Source organism: Periophthalmus magnuspinnatus, chromosome 22 (genome assembly GCF_009829125.3).
Source record: "Periophthalmus magnuspinnatus isolate fPerMag1 chromosome 22, fPerMag1.2.pri, whole genome shotgun sequence".
In the NCBI taxonomy this organism is placed as follows: Eukaryota; Metazoa; Chordata; class Actinopteri; order Gobiiformes; family Gobiidae; genus Periophthalmus; species Periophthalmus magnuspinnatus.
In genome coordinates this window covers 15,595,754-15,615,742 of record NC_047147.1, presented here as the reverse complement: position 1 = coordinate 15,615,742, position 19,989 = coordinate 15,595,754, and the positions used below count along the sequence as shown (strand labels likewise).

At 44.7% G+C, this 19,989-nt stretch overlaps 1 protein-coding gene and 1 pseudogene across 1 annotated transcript; one reads left to right on the top strand and one right to left on the bottom strand.

Annotated features, from left to right (window-relative positions):
* Positions 1 to 7,579: 7,579 nt before the first annotated feature.
* LOC117390951 (probable sodium-coupled neutral amino acid transporter 6) lies at positions 7,580 to 16,879 on the bottom strand. Its single transcript, XM_055231154.1, has 16 exons — positions 16,700 to 16,879; positions 15,768 to 15,895; positions 15,608 to 15,681; positions 15,300 to 15,352; positions 15,187 to 15,230; positions 12,612 to 12,689; positions 11,120 to 11,205; positions 10,927 to 10,985; positions 10,787 to 10,855; positions 10,372 to 10,428; positions 10,083 to 10,162; positions 9,908 to 10,008; positions 9,649 to 9,773; positions 9,433 to 9,577; positions 9,187 to 9,281; positions 7,580 to 7,941 (listed from the first exon to the last, which is right to left on the bottom strand). Exons 1-16 carry the CDS (start codon positions 16,754 to 16,756, stop codon positions 7,858 to 7,860), a joined length of 1,335 nt encoding a protein of 444 aa, XP_055087129.1. The 5' UTR covers positions 16,757 to 16,879; the 3' UTR covers positions 7,580 to 7,857.
* A 128-nt stretch (positions 16,880 to 17,007) lies between these two features.
* LOC117390947 (tRNA (guanine(37)-N1)-methyltransferase-like) lies at positions 17,008 to 18,763 on the top strand (annotated as a pseudogene).
* The last annotated feature ends 1,226 nt before the right edge of the window (positions 18,764 to 19,989 follow it).

Genomic DNA, 19,989 nt, shown 5'->3' with positions numbered 1-19,989 from the left:
ACCTGCAGCACCTCTACGTCATGATATACTATCAAGACCATGGTGCACTGCGCTCAAAACTCAGCCTACCTGTTCTGCATGGAAAGGTTTCGACTTGCAGCTGCTCAGTTATGTGCTGATAGACAGTGGCTGTTTCTCAAGGTAACCTGTCTTGCTTCCTAAATCAGTTCCACTAAAGTTATTTCGTTCTAATCCAATGCAAGTGTCCTGCCTCAACTCAAAACACTGCTAATGGAGCAGACTTCAGAGAGATCAGCGGCGCCACACGAAAAGACATCAGATGTTCGCAAATGAAAATAATCTGTATTGTCTTAGTTTGAATCAGCAAAGCAAGGAGCCTTACATTTGAGAAACAGCCTGTGATTGACTTGGCTTTAACTTTTGGGCACTTGCAACAGTGCGAGTTTTCGTAAAGTCACATAATATATGATACCATTATGGCCTATATAGGCCAATGTTGTTACTAATTTACCTTTTGGTTAATTTCTTATTAAAATATTGTACACTGTAATATACCCCCTCCCCGAACCGCCACCTTAACGTGGTGGAGGGGTTTGAGTGCCTGAATGATCCTGGGAGCTATGTTGTTGGGGGCTTCATGCCCCTGGTAGGGTCACCCATGGCAAACAGGTCCTGGGAGACGGGTCTGACTAAGAGCGGTTCAGAAGCCCCCGTGATGAGAGAAACAACAAGGCCAGTTACGTCGCCCGGACCTGCATTACCGGGGCCCCACCCTGGAGCCAGACTTGGGGTGGGTGCTTGACAGGGATCACCTGGTGGCCGGGCCTTTCCCTGCTGGCCCGGCCGGGCTCAGCCCGAAGGAACGACGTGGGGCCGTCCTCGCGTGGACCCACCACCTGCGGGATGAGCCATGAGGGGCGAGTGCAGAGAGATCCGGGCGGCAGTCGAAGGCGGGGGCCTCGACGACCGGATCTCCGGACATGGAGACTAGCTCTGGGGACATGGAATGTCACCTCGCTGGGGGGAAGGAGCCTGAGCTTGTGCGGGAGGTTGAACATTACCGGCTAGATACAGTCGGCCTCACCTCCATGCACAGTTTGGGCTCTGGAACCCAACTCCTTGAGAGGGGCTGGACTCTCCATTTCTCTGGCATTGCCCACGGGGAGCGGTGGCGAGCTGGTGTGGGCTTGCTCATTGCCCCACAGCTCAGCCGCCACGTGTTGGAGTTCACCCTGGTGAACGAGAGGGTTGCATCCCTGCGCTTTCGGGTCGGGGACAGGTCTCTCACTATTGTGTCGACCGACGGGCCAAACAGCAGTGCAGAGTACCCGGCCTTCTTGAAGTCCCTGGGAGGTGTACTAGACAGTGCACCGACCGGGGACTCCGTTGTTCTCCTGGGGGACTTCAATGCCCATGTGGGTAACGACATTGACACCTGGAGGGGCGTGATTGGGAGGAATGGCCTCCCCGATCTGAACCCGAGTGGTGTTTTGTTATTGGACTTCTGTGCTAGTCACAGTTTGTCCATAACAAACACCATGTTCAAGCACAAGGGTGTCCATCGGTGCATGTGGCACCAGGACACTCTAGGTCAGAGGTCGATGATCTTTGTTGTCATGTCATCTGATCTCCGGCCGCGTGTCTTGTACACTCGGGTGAAGAGAGGGGCTGAGCTGTCAACCGATCACCACCTGGTGGTGAGTTGAATCCGCTGGTGGAGGAGGAAGCCGGACAGACCTGGCAGACCCAAGCGTATCGTGAGGGTCTGCTGGGAACGTCTGGCGGAGCCCTTTGTCAGAGGGGTCTTCAAGTCACATCTCCGGGAGAACTTCTCCCTGATCCCGGGGGAGGCTGGGGACATGGACTCTGAATGGGCCATGTTCTCCACCTCTATTGTCGATGCAGCTGCTCATAGCTGTGGTCGCAAGGTCTGCGGTGCTTGGCAATCCCCAACCCGGTGGTGGACACCGGAAGTAAGGGATGCCGTCAAGCTAAAGAAGGAGTCCCACGAGCCAACAAGGCTCTTGGGACTCCTGAGGCAGCTGATGAGTACCGGCGGGCTAAGCGTGCCGTAGCTCGTGCAGTCACAGAGGCAAAAACTCTGGGTTGGGAGGAGTTCGGGGAGGCCATGGAGGAGGACTATCAGACGGCCTCAAAGAGATTCTGGCAAACCATCCGACGCCTCAGGAGGGGAAAGCAGTGCTTCACCAACACTGTTTACAGTGCGGGTTGGAGAGCTGCTGACCTCGACTGGGGATGTTGTCGGGCGGTGGAAGGAATACTTTGAGGATCTCCTCAATCCCACTGTCACGTCTTCCGAGGAGGAAGCAGAAACTGGGGAACCCAGAGGCGGACTCGTCCATCACCCTGGCTGAAGTCACTGAGGTGGTTGGCAAGCTCCTCGGTGGCAAGGCTCCGGGGGTGGATGAGATCCGTCTGAGTACCTCAAGTCTCTGGATGTGTGGACTGTCTTGGCTGACACGTCTCTGCAACATCGCGTGGCGGTCGGGGACAGTACCTGTGGAATGGCAGACCGGGGTGGTGGTCCCTCTGTATAAGAAGGGGGACCGGAGGGTGCGTTCCAATTACAGGGAATCACACTCCTCAGCCTTCCCGGTAAGGTCTATTCCAGGGTACTGGAGAGGAGAATCCGAACCGATAGTCGAACCTCGGATTCAGGAGGAGCAGTGTTGGTTTTCGTCTGGTCGTGGAACACTGGACCAGCTCTATACTCTCCATCGGGTCCTCGAGGGCTCATGGGAGTATGGCCCAACCAGTCCACATGTGTTTTGTGGATCTGGAGAAGGCATTCGACCGTGTCCCTCGTGGTGTCCTTTGGGGGGTGCTCTGGGAGTATGGGGTCCGGGGCTTCTTTGCTAAGGGCTGTCCGGTCCCTGTATGACCGGAGCAGGAGCTGTGTTCGCATTGCCGGCAGTAAGTCAGACCTGTTCCCAGTGCATGTTGGACTCCGCCAGGGCTGCCCTTTGTCACCGGTTCTGTTCATTATATTTATGGACAGAATTTCTAGGCGCAGCCAGGGGCCGGAGGGGGCCTGGTTTTGGGAACCACAGGATTTCATCTCTGCTGTTTGCAGATGATGTTGTCCTGATGGCTTCTTCAGCCAGGACCTGCAGCAGGCACTGGGGCGGTTTGCAGCCGAGTGTGAAGTGGCTGGGATGAGAATCAGCTCCTCCAAATCCGAGGCCATGGTTCTCGACCGGAAAAAGGTGGTTTGCCTTCTCCGGGTGGGTGGTGAGTCTCTGCCTCAAGTGGAGGGGGGGTGCCTTCTCCGGGTGGTGGTGAGTCTCTGCCTCAAGTGGAGGAGTTCAAGTATCTCGGGGTCTTGTTCACGAGTGAGGGAAAGATGGAGCGTGAGATTGACAGGCGGATCGGTGCAGCATCTGCATTGATGCGGTCGCTGTATCGGTCCGTTGTGGTAAAGAAGGAGCTGAATCTAAAGGCAAAGCTCTCCATGTACCGGTTAATCTATGTTCCTACCCTCACCTATGGTCATGAGCTCTGGGTAATGACCGAAAGGACAAGGTCGCGGATACAAGCGACCAAAATGGGTTTCCTCCGTAGGGTGGCCGGGCGCACCCTTAGGGATAGGGTGAGGAGCTCGGTCACACGGGAGGAGCTCGGAGTAGAGCTGCTGCTCCTACACGTCGAGAGGAACCAGCTGAGGTTGCTCGGGCATCTGCTCAGTATGCCTCCTGGACGCCTCCCTAGGGAGGTGTTTTGGGCATGTCCCACCGGGAGGAGACCCCGGGGAAGACCCAGGACATGCTGGAGGGAGTAGGTCTCTCGGCTGGCCTGGGAATGCCTTGGGGTCCCAACGGAGGAGCAGGAGGACGTGTCTGGGGTGAGGGAAGTCTGGGAGTCCCTGCTTAGACTGCTGCCTCCGCGACCCGGCCCCAGATAAGCGGAAGAAAATGGATGGATGGACTGTAATATACAATACAGGAAAAACTGGCTCCATCAGGGAGTATCATCACATCTACAGTCTCAGGGTCTAGCACATAGGCTGTATATATATATATTTTTTTTAAAAACTTCTTTGTACAGTCTATGGTCTAGTAGTATAGTAGGACTAATTGTAGAGTGGTAGTAGCAGCAGAACAAGAGGCTCTTTAAAATAGGCCTATAAGGCAGAACTGCTCTGTCCTCAGTGTCATCTCTTTTTACTCTGTACTGTATTGTAACACCAGTCCAAAACCACTGAACGTAATTCCCACTTTTGATCCCAGACCGTGTCCTCACATTCCGTTCGCCACTCTATCTCTGAAGGAGCTCTACTGCTTCACCCCAAAACGCAGCCATCAGTCTGCAGTCAGTCGTTAATGGTGTGAGTTGTGACCTCTGCTCTGACCCCACGGTGCTCCACAGCTCTCAGCCCCAGCTGTGAGGAATAAAGTGCTCGGAGCAAGCCCGGAGGAAAGGGGGAGCATCTCGTAAACGGTGAAGTGTATGACCTTCGCGCGCGCATAGGGTCGAGATAGTGACGCAGCCAGCACACAAGACATACTATTAACGCCACGGCCCCAAATGTTTCTTAACCTGCACAAACTCTGTTCAAACCTTACTGCTCTGTCCTTGTAGTCCATGAATAGAAGCAGACCTTTCTGTACGGGTTTAATTGTGGCGGAGTTATATAAAACTTTATGCTGCTAAATTGAGAGAGTGCATTTATTTGACCAGCAGATGGCAGTGTAAGCCTGGAGTACTCTCTCATTTTGTCCTGTATCAGACCTGAATTATTCCTGGATTAAAGGTGCATGTTCCATGTTGTTTCCATTCCTGTCGCAGTCTTGCTTTTCCACAGATCGGACCAGTAATTTGGGCTGGTAGAATCATCTGCCTGTGTCCATGGAGAAAGATAAATTTAGTGCCAAACTGTGGCAGGCAAAGCAATAACATCTCCAGGGAGACAAGCAGGTGATACACCCTTCATTAGTAAAGTTACATAGAGCATCTTTTCATTTTGGTTTAGTCCTGGTTTAGATCTGGGGTAGTCCTGGATAACCAACGCTGATTTAAACCCTAGTTGTTTTAGTTCTGGTTTATATTTAGCTTAATATTTTCACTGTATGTAACTCTTGTTTTGGTGGTTACAGTGTTTAACTATGCCTATATCCTTCCAGACATTCCATCTTCTACATGCCTCTTTAACGCAGATGGGAGAAGATATGCCTGCTACTGTCACGCTGCCTTTATGCTGGTGGAAACACATTCAAAGTGATGTATCATTTCAACATGACCAAGGTTATAACATGGTTACAGAGCTACCCCCCTCTCCCCTCTCTAAGCATCAAGAGTGGTTCTGCTCTCTGGCTTTAATTCCAGCCACCTGGGGAGTTTCCACCTACACTCAGGGTCTGGGCTCACTTTATGTGCATGTTGCTCTGAACAGCTCAATCCTCTGGCTTTCAGCCCACGTACGCCCTATATCTGCAGCTAATGAAGCAGAGCAGTAGTACCTAACAGCCAGCGGGGCACTAAACTGGATGGTGACCCGGTGAAAGAGGGGCTGGTCTGATAAGTTATAGAACAACCCTTCGCATGATTCATAATTCACCATGGTTTTTCTTTACAACCAATGTGAGAGCAGAGAAATATGTTCACTGACAAACACACATTTTTAACCTTAGAAGTAAGTTATTGGTCTGGTTAATAGAGTTAAACTGCTAAAATGCAAGTGGAACCAAATCTATTAGCAAGTTGGCTCAAATTAATGTCAGATCCAAAACACATCAGAGACCATCTAAACAGCCAAAGTAATCCTGACAACATTAGATTACAAATGGTGAGAAAACAAACTGATCATGTCCAGTCACAGCACATGTATAAACAATACAATAGCTTTGGTTAGTAAAAAGGTGGATTCAGTAAAATACATGTAATGGCTTATATGTTGATTTGTGTCCTGAGATTGGAGGAATGTGAGAGTGGACAGTGGAGCTGACTTGGAGGTGGGGGCGGTGTCATAGCCCTGTTCCATTTAATCAGATCCAGATGTGCTCCAGCATGGCCCCTGCGCCAGGGAGGCGTCAGGCCTGCATTAAGAGCTCAGCCCTAGGCCCAGCCCAGAGGAGAGTCCAGAACACCCCCACTCAGAGGAACAATGACAAAACCTTTAGGTAGACATTTACTGTGAAAGTGTGTGTCTCGTATACCTTACTAAATAAATATCTATCTCATGTTGTTTTTGTCAGTCTGTTTATAACAGCAGTTATTCAAACCATCATACTTGTCACTTTTGACAAATTACTCTTACCCACATAACACCACTGTATCTTCATCGGCTGTGCCTATGAACACCAGCCGCACTCACTGCATCATCAAACAGTGAATAGTGAGAGCAGGTACCATAGAAATACATGCAGTCAATAAGATGTAAAGTCTTTGTGTTGTATCCACTGTGCTGCAGGTCTGAAAGGAGATATGCACTTGTCCTTGCTCTGCTGAATCTGCTTTGGTTAATAATAGAGAAATGTCTGTCATACTGCTACATACAATCAATGCCCTTACTGTGCCACAAGGGTCTTGTGTTTTGCTCAATAGAACAATTTATTTTCAGGGAATGAGAAATACAAAAGGCAAAAAGTAAACATAATTTTGTCAACATAAAGCTTCCATTAGCAACATATTTAATATAGTGTTATGTAAGTTTCATATATTCCTCAGGTATAAGGAAAGGATATACTGTATTAAAACTACTATTACAATTTACCTAAATCATTACATCTGTAAATGATTCATTCACAGGGAGTGATGCGTGGGCCACCGTGAAAGACAGGGGAAGCCCTCATAATGCCAGCAGTGTTTAGGGCTCACAGAAACAGACTCCCAGAGGAATGCCTGTTAGACAAGACTGTGGTAAACACCAAACAGATGGTGGGCCGCTTCAACCTGACCTAACGTGAGTGGCTTATGTCAAAATAGTACAACAACTGGGCAAGATGGCTAGATGACAAATATACAACTTAGACACTAGGGGGTAACCTTGTGCTATGCCTGGAGAGAGCTCTGTCAATTGTTCTTGGGATACTTTTCCTCAAGGAGATTCTATAGAGAACAGACTAGGACGGAGCTACCCCTTTGCACACAGTGCTTGGGACAGCATGTGTTCAGGGAAAGGATTTGAGGACCACCAAAAGCAGCACTGTAGGAACATGGACTCAAAACCAGGAGTGTGTTGTGTTTCGCAAGAAAGTAAAAACAGTAGATATTTGATGGAAACCTCAGGTTGGGGCCTATCAATTAGTTCTACAGCAGTGAAATAAAGACATGAGCACATCCATAGATTTGGTCCTTTTATTAAAAATTATATTTTGTGTAAGGACTGATTTGCACCTTAGAAGATAGCAGCAAAAAACAATGGGATTGTAAACAATAGATTATAAAATATACATTTTAAAAATAAAGAGATAATGAACTGACTATTGCATAACACATGCATACATTAAAAATATATAAAACATACAAAATGACACAATATGCATATTATTATAGAGTGTTCCCTTATATATAATCATTAATGATCAAACATAAAATCATTTGAATCATACAGACTCTGTATAAATCAGTCAAGTTATTGAATGTTACCTGAGGCAAAACGTTTACTGTAGTGGCTGCTTTTGCCCATTTCATAGAATTCACAAATGTGAGGTCAAAACATTTGTATTCTGACAGTGTAAAATGGAGGTATTTTCATGATGCTTCAAAATAATGCTACTGTGCCTCTGTCTCACTCCTAACAGATGTCAGGTAAAAACATATAAAAATGGTCTGGAGTTTTGTTCTTCATCTTCATTTGTTTAGTAGTAACTGAGTGTTATGCATCCCTACAGAGGTCTTCCATTCACCTCCCTCTGTTGTGTTGATTTGTGGCAGACCTCAGAAGCTCTGGACCCATGTCCAGATGATCAATGTCAAACTCAAGACTCCCACCATCACACCAAACACCACCAGAAAAGCTGCCTGAAACAAACAGCACACTAGCTAAATATATACACAAATAAAAACACTGCAGTTTGTTATATTCATATAACTAGTTGTAACAATGTCCAAATCTCATTATGTATTATTATCAATATTTACCACACAATATAACATCTATTACAACATTTTAGAGAGGTAATAAACTATAATAATTTATATAATATAATTTCCTTAGACCCTTTAGGTCCTATTCTAATGTCATATTCCAAGTGTTTAATTAATTTACATGATGACTGAAATGAAACCTTTTTGTGCAGCTTGTGCTAATTCTACAATTATTGTTTTTACTATTGTGTTTTCTGTATGTCTGTTGGTAGCAAAATTAAGCAGCTAAAATTGACATATTTATAGAAATATTCGTTAATACATAATTTTCCTTGGTTTCTTATCTATGCTGAAGATGAGAAACCAATGGAAATTACACTTATGTCTAGTGTATGTCCAAGACTTGACATATTGCCACTATCACATTTTCATTCAATTAATGTTATTGACATTTTATACAATTTCTTCAGTAAATGCCAATACTGACACAATTTTAAAAGTTACATTTAAGATAAATCTATGACACTTTGTAACCAGTATTAGCCAGTGTTACATTTAGTCACTTAAATACACAAAAATATTATTCATGACTGTTTAGAATAAACATAATCTAGGTAATATTAATAAAATAATAAAAAGTTCCCCCCGTGCAGACTACTCCCATAGAACCTTAAAAGTTCCTGTTCAGCTGGTAGGTATATACACTAACTGGGATACATTTACAAGTTCAGTAAAAATAACTAAAATAAACAGATAACCTAATAATAAGATCTGTTTTTGTTGTGCATAAAAGAAACATGATCAAAAACACTTGGTCACAATTTAGTGAATCAATGGAATTTTAAAGCAACTATTGTACTTGGAAGAAAATGTACAAGGATTAAAAAAAATAATAATCTTTCAGTCTTTTATATTTTCTCTTTCAGTTTTGTCTTTGGTACATTAGTCAAAAACTGCACAGGTGTGAACAATGTAATGTTCATTGTCTTGCATGTCAGACAATAATCTAGAAATCCAGAAATCATATACCAGTAGTAATAAGATTTTTGGTGTGAATATAAACATAGCCACCAATGAAGACACAGTTTTGTATCAATCTTTCCAATAGTTGAAACCTATCAGAGGGGGTTGCTGTCCAAATTTGGACAGATGAACACAATATAATTACACTTCACTTACCCCAATATAGTCCAAAGACCTGAAGCGCTGATTGCTGATCCTGAGGTAGAAAAGACCAGGGAAAACAAACAGCAGGCAGCTGGAGGTGGTCGACCCTAGACCAAACAGGAAATACTCATAACAACATGTGACATTAATTATACACAAGGATATACGGCCATCAGTGAACTGGGATCAATACAGGTCGAGCTCATGTGCCTTGGAAACTAAACCCACTGTATGAATTACACTTAAATGAGCACATACCAACCACTCCAAAGACATTTCTGATGTCAGGAACAAAGATGGCCAAGATCAACACGACAGCCAGAATGCAGACAGTAGTCAGGGAGTGGATCCACCAGGAGAAACGGCGTGATCCAAACAAAAGGAGGATGACTGCTTTACGGGCCTAAAACATGCATATTTTATTAGCAGACAGGAATGTGAGAAGTAACTGGGTAGAGTTCTATCTTTGCTTACAGGAAAGTGGATGAGCGGTACAGTGAGGAGGACAGAGAGCAGGATGGCAATTCTCACAGTCATCACTACAATGTCTCGCGGCAGATAGGCGTCATATCCCTGCAGCAACTCAGAGTCCACATGAGCTGGAGAGGTAGACCAAAGGGGGTAAGGGCAAAAATCATTCTTTGATTGGATGGATGGTGGGAAAATAAGGTGGGACTTTGACAATATCTGATGAATGAATAAAAGTACAGTATTTCCTCTATGTGTTTCCTACCATAGAAGGTGAGGTATCCAAACAAGGCTGATACCAGGTAGAGAATGAAGCTAAGGCTAATACTCAAGTTTGTAACCCTCTGCATCCTCTTCTTAGTCGGTCTGAAACACACATGTGTAATTAGTGTAACTGCTTTTTAAGTGGGAAATAGACTATAAAAAGATTAGTTACGAACCGGTCTAGCTCACAGTAGATGGGCAGGACAGCAGTGTGACACAGGAAGGAAAAGGCCATTGTGGGGATGGCATATGCACTCTGCATAACACAGCACAATTGTCAGATCACAGAAATCAAGGGGCTCTAATGTGCTAAGAACATTCACATATGGTATCACTGTGTCATAAACATGACACAGACCTTCTGCTGTTCTGTGGTCTTCTTGTGAGAAAACCACAGAACAGCAGACAGACTTTCCACAGCTTGTCACTATCCCAGGTTCCACATATGGAGGGCTTGGTACATACCTTACTCGACAGGACAAAGAGTTTGGCTGTACACTCTGAGCCTGATGAATTCGATACCTGAAGGGACAATGAGACATTGGTTAGAACAAGGAAGAGCTTCAGAGTGGGTTCATGGAAGTTATCTCATGCGCTGAACTCCATAGGGTCAAATGTCACTTCCAGGTTTGACAGGGACACTTCAACTCCCCTCTCCAAAAGTCAGTTTGACTCTAGTCCTCCTCCAACATAGAGGAAAACTTCAAACAAGCCACCGTTGTCTAACCTGGTGCAAGGAGCTCTAGCTTGCTCAGAGTTACAATGACAGGAGATGTTAAACAAACACTGATGGCACATATATACTCTCAACACAATCTAAATCTGGCTGGCATGGCTGGAAAGATTGTGGCCGTTAGTTGTTAAATCTTATGTTTGTTACCTGGAAGGATCCAAATGAGACTGTGATGTTGGGCAGAGGACAAGGGATGGTCCACTTCTTCATCACAACCTTTAGGACACACAATCAGCCACAATAGAGCAAGTACCACAAGACGATATGTTCTGACACACATCACTCACCACAACTGTGAAGTACAGCATGAAGAGAAACGCCAAACCACTGGTATAACCCAGAAACCCTGCAGTTTGGACAAACAACAGACTTTATTAAAATGTATTATTATCATCAAGCATACAAAAACAAGAACAAACAACAAGGATCCATGCAGGCGTAGCACACAGCTTTTTTGGGTGTTTGTAACAAATTGCTTACCAACTCTTGGCAATATTGCCAAAGGTAAAACAAAACAAAGCGTAATCAGTATTAGCAGAAGCCGCCCATCTTCATACCAGGTAGTTCTGAAAAAAGGGGGGAAAATAAATTGACTTTGCAACAGTGGAAGTCATTCATTCATTCTATAGAACAGGTACACTGCCTGGCCAAAAAAAAAAAAGTCGCCAGCAAAAAAAAAAAAAAAAAAGGTCACACATCACACTCTAATATTTTGTTGGACCGCCTTTATTTTTTATTATGGCACGCATTCGCTGTGGCATTGTTTTGATAAGCTTCTGCAGTGTCACAAGATTTATTTCCATCCAGTGTTGTATTAATTTTTCGCCAAGATCTTGTGCTGTGCAAAGCCTGCTCCAGCACATCCCAAAGATTTGCTTACTTTACTTACTTACTTTATTTATTTATTTCCAGACATTTCAGTCTTAAGTCAAGGAAATGATCAAAATACACAATTCTCAATGGGGTTAAGGTCTGGACTCTGTGGTGACCAATTCATGTGTGAAAATGTTGTCTCATGCACCCTGAACCATTCTTTCACAATTTGAGTCCAATGAATCCTGGCTTTGTCATCGTGGAATATGCCCGTGCCATCAGGGAAGAAAAAAATCCACTGATGGAATAACCTGGTCATTCAGTATAATCAGGTAGTCAGCTGACCTCATTCTTTGAGCACATACTTCATACCTAGACCTGACCAACTGGAGGAGGCTCATACCTAATTGCTTAATTAAATCCAAGTGGTGACTTTTTTTGGTCAGGCAGTGTATATCTCCATAGAATTCTATAAAGTAAGTTGTCAATCCTGTGTGTTTATGTGTATAGGCTGAGTGAAGGTTGTGAAGATTGGGTTAGGAGAGGGCTGTCAGTCTGTGGAAGTGTGGGGTCAGGGGACGGGCCCACTCGTCTTTATGAGTGGCCTAATAGCACCTGCTCCAGTTGGACAGCTGTGCTGCTCCTCTACACACTCATGTTAGAACTAAACAACATAAGCATTTACATCAGCAGAAATAGCTCTTTTTGGAGTTGAGGACAACTGACTTGGACATCAGTGGAGCAGGGTCTGTTCAGTTTTGAATGGCTCTCATTAACACAAGTGTTTGGTCCTCTCAGCAAGGGTGCAATTACAATGGCATAACTGATCTGCTGCAGTATCAGTCTGATGGGGGAACATGTGTGAAAGATTTGGACTAAACACTAATCCAAAGCAGCTGTACATTCAGATGTGTAACAATCAGACTGTAGTCCCTACACCCACGAGGCAGATAATAAAGTGATCAATAATTTATATGGCCATTCCATGCTCTCCGTTGTCTCACACATTTCATACTGCCCAAATGTGATGTAACCCACTATAGCAGAGACTTGATTGAGACTTTTGGCCCATTACACATTTACAAAATACATATGACCGCAGCTGTGGAGGATGGTGAATATAATAATATATTTTTACTACCGTGCTGTAGATACTTACCCTGCACCGTTTGCATTTAGGAAATTATTAATGGCAGCAGGAAGCTCTGACTTCAGGATGAACAAATAAGATGACATGCTGCGAGAAAATAAATGGAAATGTTTCGTACACAAATAACATCAGGTCACTTATGTTAATAATGTGTTTACATTACTCTTCTTATCTCTTATACTCTGTTTTTTCTGTTCTTCTAGAGAAGCTCTGTTTTAATTGCTCAAACCTATTCTTATTCTGCCAAATATTGGTCTGAAAATTGGTCCAAAAATGGAATCAACATTGTCCTAAAGCAGGTAAGGAAAGGGGAAAAAGGAGCGAGGGCAGAGTGTCTCCCGGTTAATGCAGAGGGTGGAGTGGGCTCTAGCAGATCTCCAGCAAAGCCCTGCAGCAGACACTCTGCAGATGTTCCAGCTGTTGGGGAAATGTGAGGCAGGAATGCTAACAATAATGATCTGTGACACTAATCTAGGCTCCTGAACCGTTCCACCTCACAACTACACACAGGATATTACCAAGCCCTGGATAGAGCTCTGATTAACCATCAGACAAGAGCTCTGGGTCACTACTCAATATCACACCAGTAGAAGAAACACAAAAAACAAAAGGTGAACGAGATATGGCTGTATAAGTTGATGTAATATCTGGTTCCAGAAGAGGACAAAGCAGCAATTGTGCAGTGCTGTGGTAATTTCTATTTGCAGATATGTTGGAGGTATTTAGACCGAGGAAGCCAGACAGAGCCTGAGTTAGCCCAAAGAGTTAGCCTGGACCTCAATACCCTGAGGCAGGACTTGCATTCGCCCCTTAAATAAGCTTTTCCTATAATCCCCTAGATCCTGTATTCGTTTAGCTTGGAAAATTCCTCCAAAACTCTACAGCCCACACAGACAGAGGGTTACCCTTTCTCTGTAATAACCAATGACTTTTAAAAAATGTATGTGTCACTAAATGGAAGATTTCAAGCAACATCTTTAGTTGAATAACTTAAAAAAATTATATATATATATATATATATATATATAATATATATATATATATATATAAAATTATTATCACTGTTCAACGAGGAAACCTGCTTAAAAGCATGCAGTTAGTTTGGAAGCACAACATTACGGTCACTGCAATTCCTGGTGGGACAATACTTACAAATTACACGTTTAATATATGACCTTTGAGTGAGAGAAAGAAAAAAAATTTTTTCTTAACAATTGTGCAGAAAATGTGAGGCCTCCTGCCTCTCTTTGATTTCATTAGGGGCTTCCTGTGAGAGAGTTGGGCTGCTTGTTAATTAAGGTCAAATCAGCCTTAGGCTGTGTAAATGAATGTTTACTCAGAGCATTACTAATTGCCCTCTATTATACGGGGCCTGGAGTTCACACAGACAGAGGGTGCAGTGCTGCCACCTCCACACACTTCAGTACAAGTGGGGCACTAATGTAGGATCTGCGAAGGAGTTGAGGCAGACGAAAGACAGTGGAGAGAAACAGGGGAGAGGGGAGAGGAGTGACGCAGGGGAGAAAGACAAGGGAGATGCGTGAGACAGGGGAAATAGGGAAGAGAGAAAGGGGAGCGGAGAGCGATGGGAGCGACAGGGGAGAGAGACAAGGAAGAAGAGGGAGACAGGCGAGAGAGACGGGGGGGAGTGATACAGGGGACACAGTGGAGATGTGTGAGACAAGGGAGACAAAGGAGAAAGACAAGGGAGACAGAAAAGGGAGAGAGAAAGATGAGAAAGGGTGAGTAGAGAGACAGGGGAGACAAGGGAGGGAGACAGGGACAGGAGTGAAAGAGGAGAGACAGGAGACAGGGTGAGGAGAGAGAAAGGAGACAGGGGAGCAAGACAGGGGAGAGAAGTGAGACATGGAGACAGGGGAGAGGAGAGAGACAAGGGAGAGGAGTGAGAAAGGGGAGACAGGGAGAGGAGTTAGAAAGGAGAGACTGGGGACAGAGTTAGGAGAGAGACCGGAAGACAAGGAAGAGAGACAAGGAAGAGAGACAAGGAAGAGAGACAAGGAAGAGAGACAAGGGAGAAGAAGAGACAGTGGAGACAGGGGAGAAGAGTGAGAAACGGGAGACAGGGGAGACAGGGAAGGCAGGGGAGAGGAGTGAGACAGGGGAGCCAGGAAGAGGAGTGAGGCAGTAGAGACAGGGGAGACAGGGGAGAGGAGTGAGGAAGGAGAAACGGGAGAGAGACAAGGGAGAGGAGTGAGACAGGGGAGACAGGAGAGACAGGAGGGACAGGAGAGGCAGGGGAGGCAAGGGAGAGTAGTGAGAAAGGAAAGATAGGGAAGAGAGGCAAGAGAGAGGAGTGAGACAGGTGCAACAGGGTAGAGGAATGAGAAAGGAGAGACATGGGAGACAGGGGAGAGAAACAAGGGAGAGGAGAGAGACAGGGAAAAGAGATAAGAGAGTGAGGAGATAGGTGTAACAGGATATTAAAGAGAAAGGTCAGAGGTGACAGGACCACAGCTAATGGGGAAAAAAGGGAAAATATCAGACAGGCAGTAGGGGGCAGTAGGGGCAAAACTCCTAATGAAATCAACCGAATATTGGTACTCGTAGGTGTCAAGGAATTGACTCACCACCAATGTTTTGAATCAAAATAGCACATCCAACCAAGACCTGGAGAATATATAATGATGTTTAGATAAATAAATACAATGATCTCTGTCTGTAAACAAATTTTCATACCTTTCCAGGTTTTTGTAATGCCCGCTCCCCAAGACTTTCGTATGAATTGATACCTGTGAAAAACACAATAGTTCTATCTCTAATGCAAAAAAGGAAAAAAATGGTCTTCAATTTCTTTTCACTGTTGGACATTATCTAAACCAATCTATAGTTGTGAAGTTGATATCAGTTGATAAGAGCATAATAGTCAATGCTAATGAACTCTATCTAAAACAAAGCAAGTGTCACTATGTTTGGTTTAATATTAACTAATGTATTTTGAAATGGGGTTTCCTCATCTATGATACAGTAATAATAAAAAGGGTCACCTGTTTGGTCACAAAGCTTTAGGAGGAGGTGGACTGAGTAGGCTGCCAGAGAAGACACTAACATCAGAAGTAAACTGTGGAGCACAAAAACAAAACAAAACAGTGGAATCAAAAATTAAAGGCAAGTTTTGAGAACCCAGCAGCTCAATACTTCACTCACCAAAATCCAACAATGCCTGTGTTGGCCATTGCATAAGCTAGGCCCAGAATGCCACTGCCCATGATGGCATTCATCAGGTTAAAAACAGAAAAAGCGAAGGAGGCTTCTCTGCTCTGGCTGCCCATGCCCTGCACAGAACACCAACATAATCAATGTAACGCACTGCCACAACAGGACAAAGCTATTCAATAGTGAGGAGATACTATCCAGGCTGCAGATGGAGCACTGCAGTGGTATATCACAGGATGAGAGGAGATGGACAGGGATTTAAGCTGTTTACAGTGGGACAGCTGCCCAGGCTCAGGCACAGGAGAGCTGCAGAGACTGCATGACCTCTCTTATAGGGAATATCCTGGTCATAATGGGCCCTTTGCTTCAGCCCGGGATTGGACAAGTCTGGCTGACCTGTGGACTACTCTTGGATTGACTTGGAATTTCTGTTGTGCCCCAGGAAACAAATAGGATTGGTTTTAAACATCTACATTTAATTGTAAGTGTTCTAAAAACGAATGCCTATATAAATTACATTTCTCGATTACATGTAAATCCCTGATCAGTAAGCATGAGCATGTGATGGTCACATACCTGTATATTATGTAACATGCATGTTAATTAACTGAACAAGGCCTAAGGTATTAAAAGTACTCAATAATGATCAAATTGTAGTCATACATGTTTAACATACTGCTGTAAATTAGTTGTAAAATATATGAGTTAATTCATATCAGCATTTTTCTAAATGCACTTGAGCAACAGCAGAAACAAGCTGAGTATGAGTTTTGGAAACTGCTGACATGATCAAATCCAGAGAAAAAAGAGGAATGCCGAAGAACGGAGGAGAAATAAATGAGCATATGAAGTAACACATTACATTATTTTACACTTTACTTACATGTGCCACCATTGTCAGTATGATTACCATCAGGACTTACGTTTGTGAGTAAAAGTGTAACTTCATTTTCCTCCTCGTTTCCTCTGGTGTCACTCATGGCAGCCTGTCGCGCAGTGGGAGCACAGACTGCACTCTAACCTCACTCACACCGCGCAGCTCCTCGACACAAAACACAGAGTTTTTATAATCCCATACTTTTATCACGCGGTCTAATCTCCCGACAACTTTTCACAAGTTTGTTTATTTTGTCGCCTTGAAACGTCAGTGAAGAGGATGACCAATCAGCGTTCAATTTTCTGACCAATCAAAACCAGGCGCGCGCACTCGTCCCTGGTTGATGACGTCAGTGCCAGCATGCCCGAGAGCGGATGATGTTGAGGTGAGCTCTGAAATACGGTGATGTGTGATTTAATTGGAGACAGAGCTATGTTGATGAGTTCCTGAATGATATTTAGTTGTAACTGCAATATTGTGTCTTCGCAGATTGCTCTTTAGAGCCTTAAAGTCTCCACAAACGCACAGAAAAGCTGTGTGCTCCGCCTGCATGGATCCTAAAGATTACCTCAAATTGTACAGCCCTCCTCCAGAGGTGCGCGGTATGACCAGTCTCAACAGAGAGGCTTTCACAAGGAACATTACCGTCCCAGCTCTCCGGGTGCCCGTTAAAGTTCTTAATAAAGTGGTGAAGAGCCTGAAGAATGTAATTATCCAGCGGCCTGGTTTGTCCCGTGTGGTGCCAGAGAGAGAGGGCAACAGTGACTGTCGTTTGGTTCTTTTGGACCCTCACAAAGTGTCCTCTCCCAGCAGCTTCAGTGGAGCAGAGGCAGAGGCGCTCAGGTCCTTCTCTCTGTTCCCTGGAGCTGCAGGACTATCAGATGACTCTGGGCTATGAGAACCTGAAGAGTGAGGAGGTACTGGAGGCAGTGCTGCCTCTGGGACAAGACGTGACCTCGGGCTTCAGCAGAGTGGGGCACATCGCACACATGAACCTGAGGGAGCACCAGCTGCCCTATAGGAACCTTATTGGTGAGATTATAAATGAAAATGAAATAAAACAAACAAAAAACATCTCAATGCCTTCGTATTAGGTTGGTTTACATTTTGTCTTGCAGGTCAAGTCATTATGGATAAAAACCCAGGAGTGACCTGTGTGGTCAATAAAACAAATACTATAGATTCCACCTACAGAAACTTCAAGATGGAGGTGCTGGCTGGAGAGGAAAACATGGTGGCAAAAGTAGGTCACAGTCATATGATCAGTCATTGTATTTAAAATATATTACATTATAGACATTGCCTACTATAGGTGAAAGAGAATGGGGTCACGTATGAGTTTGACTTCTCACGGGTTTATTGGAACCCACGGCTGAGTACTGAGCACCAGCGGATTGTGCAGCAGGTGAAACCAGGAGACACCGTTTTTGATGTGTTCGCTGGCGTGGGACCCTTCGCCATTCCAGCTGCTCGCTGTGGTGCCAGTGTTTTGGCCAATGATCTAAACCCTGAGTCCTACCGATGGCTACAGCACAACTGTAAACTCAACAAAGTGGACAACAGAGTGAGAACATTTAACCTGGATGGCCGAGGATTTATTCAGGGCCCTCTACGACAGGAGCTGCCTGTACTGCTGAAGCAGAAGGCAACTTTACATGTGGTGATGAACTTGCCTGCTCTGGCCATAGACTTCTTGGATGCTTTCAGAGGTCTGCTGCAGCACGAGCCCCCTAGTGACTCACAACTGCCCACTGTGCACTGCTATGGCTTCTCTAAAGATGACAACCCAGCCCGGGACGTCACGCATAGGGCTTCTGAGGCCGTTGGATTCTCACTGGAAAACAGGAGCTCAGTGCATTTTGTGCGCAATGTGGCACCTAACAAAGACATGATGTGTGAGTTTCAGTGTTCCCAAAGAGGTCCTATATAGCAGCAAGCCCACAGTCACAGGTGAGAATGATACAGTTTTAACTCTTTTACAAATATATTATCAATTCAATTTAATATGTAGTTCTCATTTCAGAGTGTGCAGATGAACCAGCTGCAAAGAGACAGAAATGTGAAGAGGCTGCTCAGACAACATAATGGCACTGGATTCTGAATGCAAGAAATAAATATTTTTAACAAAAACAAATTTGCTTTAGGGTTATTGTGTCAGTAAAACAAATTAGTTTCAGTATTGTATACATAAAATAATTTATTGTCAATATTTATTTCAGCAATGTATCAAATTTCATAATTTGAAATGTGTGACAGGTCTACCTGTACCCTACATTATGGCTTGAAGTACTTCTACCCCTATAAATTGACACGTTTTATATATATTTTTATAAATATATACATACACTGCCTAGCCAAAAAGGTCAAAAAAAAGGTCAGACACTAATATTTTGTTGGACCGTCTTTAGCTTTGATTACGGCATGCATTCGCTGTGACATTGTTTCGAAAAGCTTCTGTAATGTCACAAGATTTATTTCCATCCAGTGTTGTATTAATTTTTCACCAAGAAAAAAATAAATATATATTTTTTTTTTCACCAAGATCTTGCATTGACCCCTCCCTGAACCGCCACCTTAACGTGGTAGAGGGGTTTGAGTGTCTGAATGATCCTGGGAGCTATGTTGTCGGGGGCTTCATGCCCCTGGTAGGGTCACCCATGGCAAACAGATCCAGGGAGACGTGTCTGACTAAGAGCGGTTCAGAAGCCCTTTATGAAGGGAGTTAAATCAAGGCCAGCTATGTTGCCCGGACCTGCATTACTGGGGCCCCACCCTGGAGCCAGACTTGGGGTGGGTGCTCGACAGCGAGCGCCTGGTGGCCGGGCTTCTGCCCACGGGGCCCGGCCAGGCCAGCCAGCCGAAGGAGTGACGTTGGGTCGTCCTCATGTGGACCCACCACCTGCAAGAGGATCCATAAGGGGCTGGTGCATGGAGATCTGGGCGGCAGTCGAAGGCCGGGGCCTCAACGACCGGATCTCCATGGAGACTAGCTCTGGGGACATGGAATGTCACCTCGCTGGGGGGGAAGGAGCCGGAGCTTGTGCTAGCGTTACCGACTAGATATTGGACGTTCTCTCAAACCCCTGAAGAAGAAAGATTTGTGGTTTATGTGAGTTGGGCAAAGTAGAAAGTGAAGTTCATTTTTTGTTGTATTGTCCATTTTATGATGAATTTAGAAATCCTTTATTTAATGAAATGTTCACCTAGTGCCCTGAAATGGTCTGGTGTGATGATGACAGCAAGATGAAATGGTTGTTTAATTCTAATTTTGATAAGTTTATAAGTTGGCATCATTTCTATGTAAAGCCTGGAAGAAGCGGCAGATGAGTTTGTTTA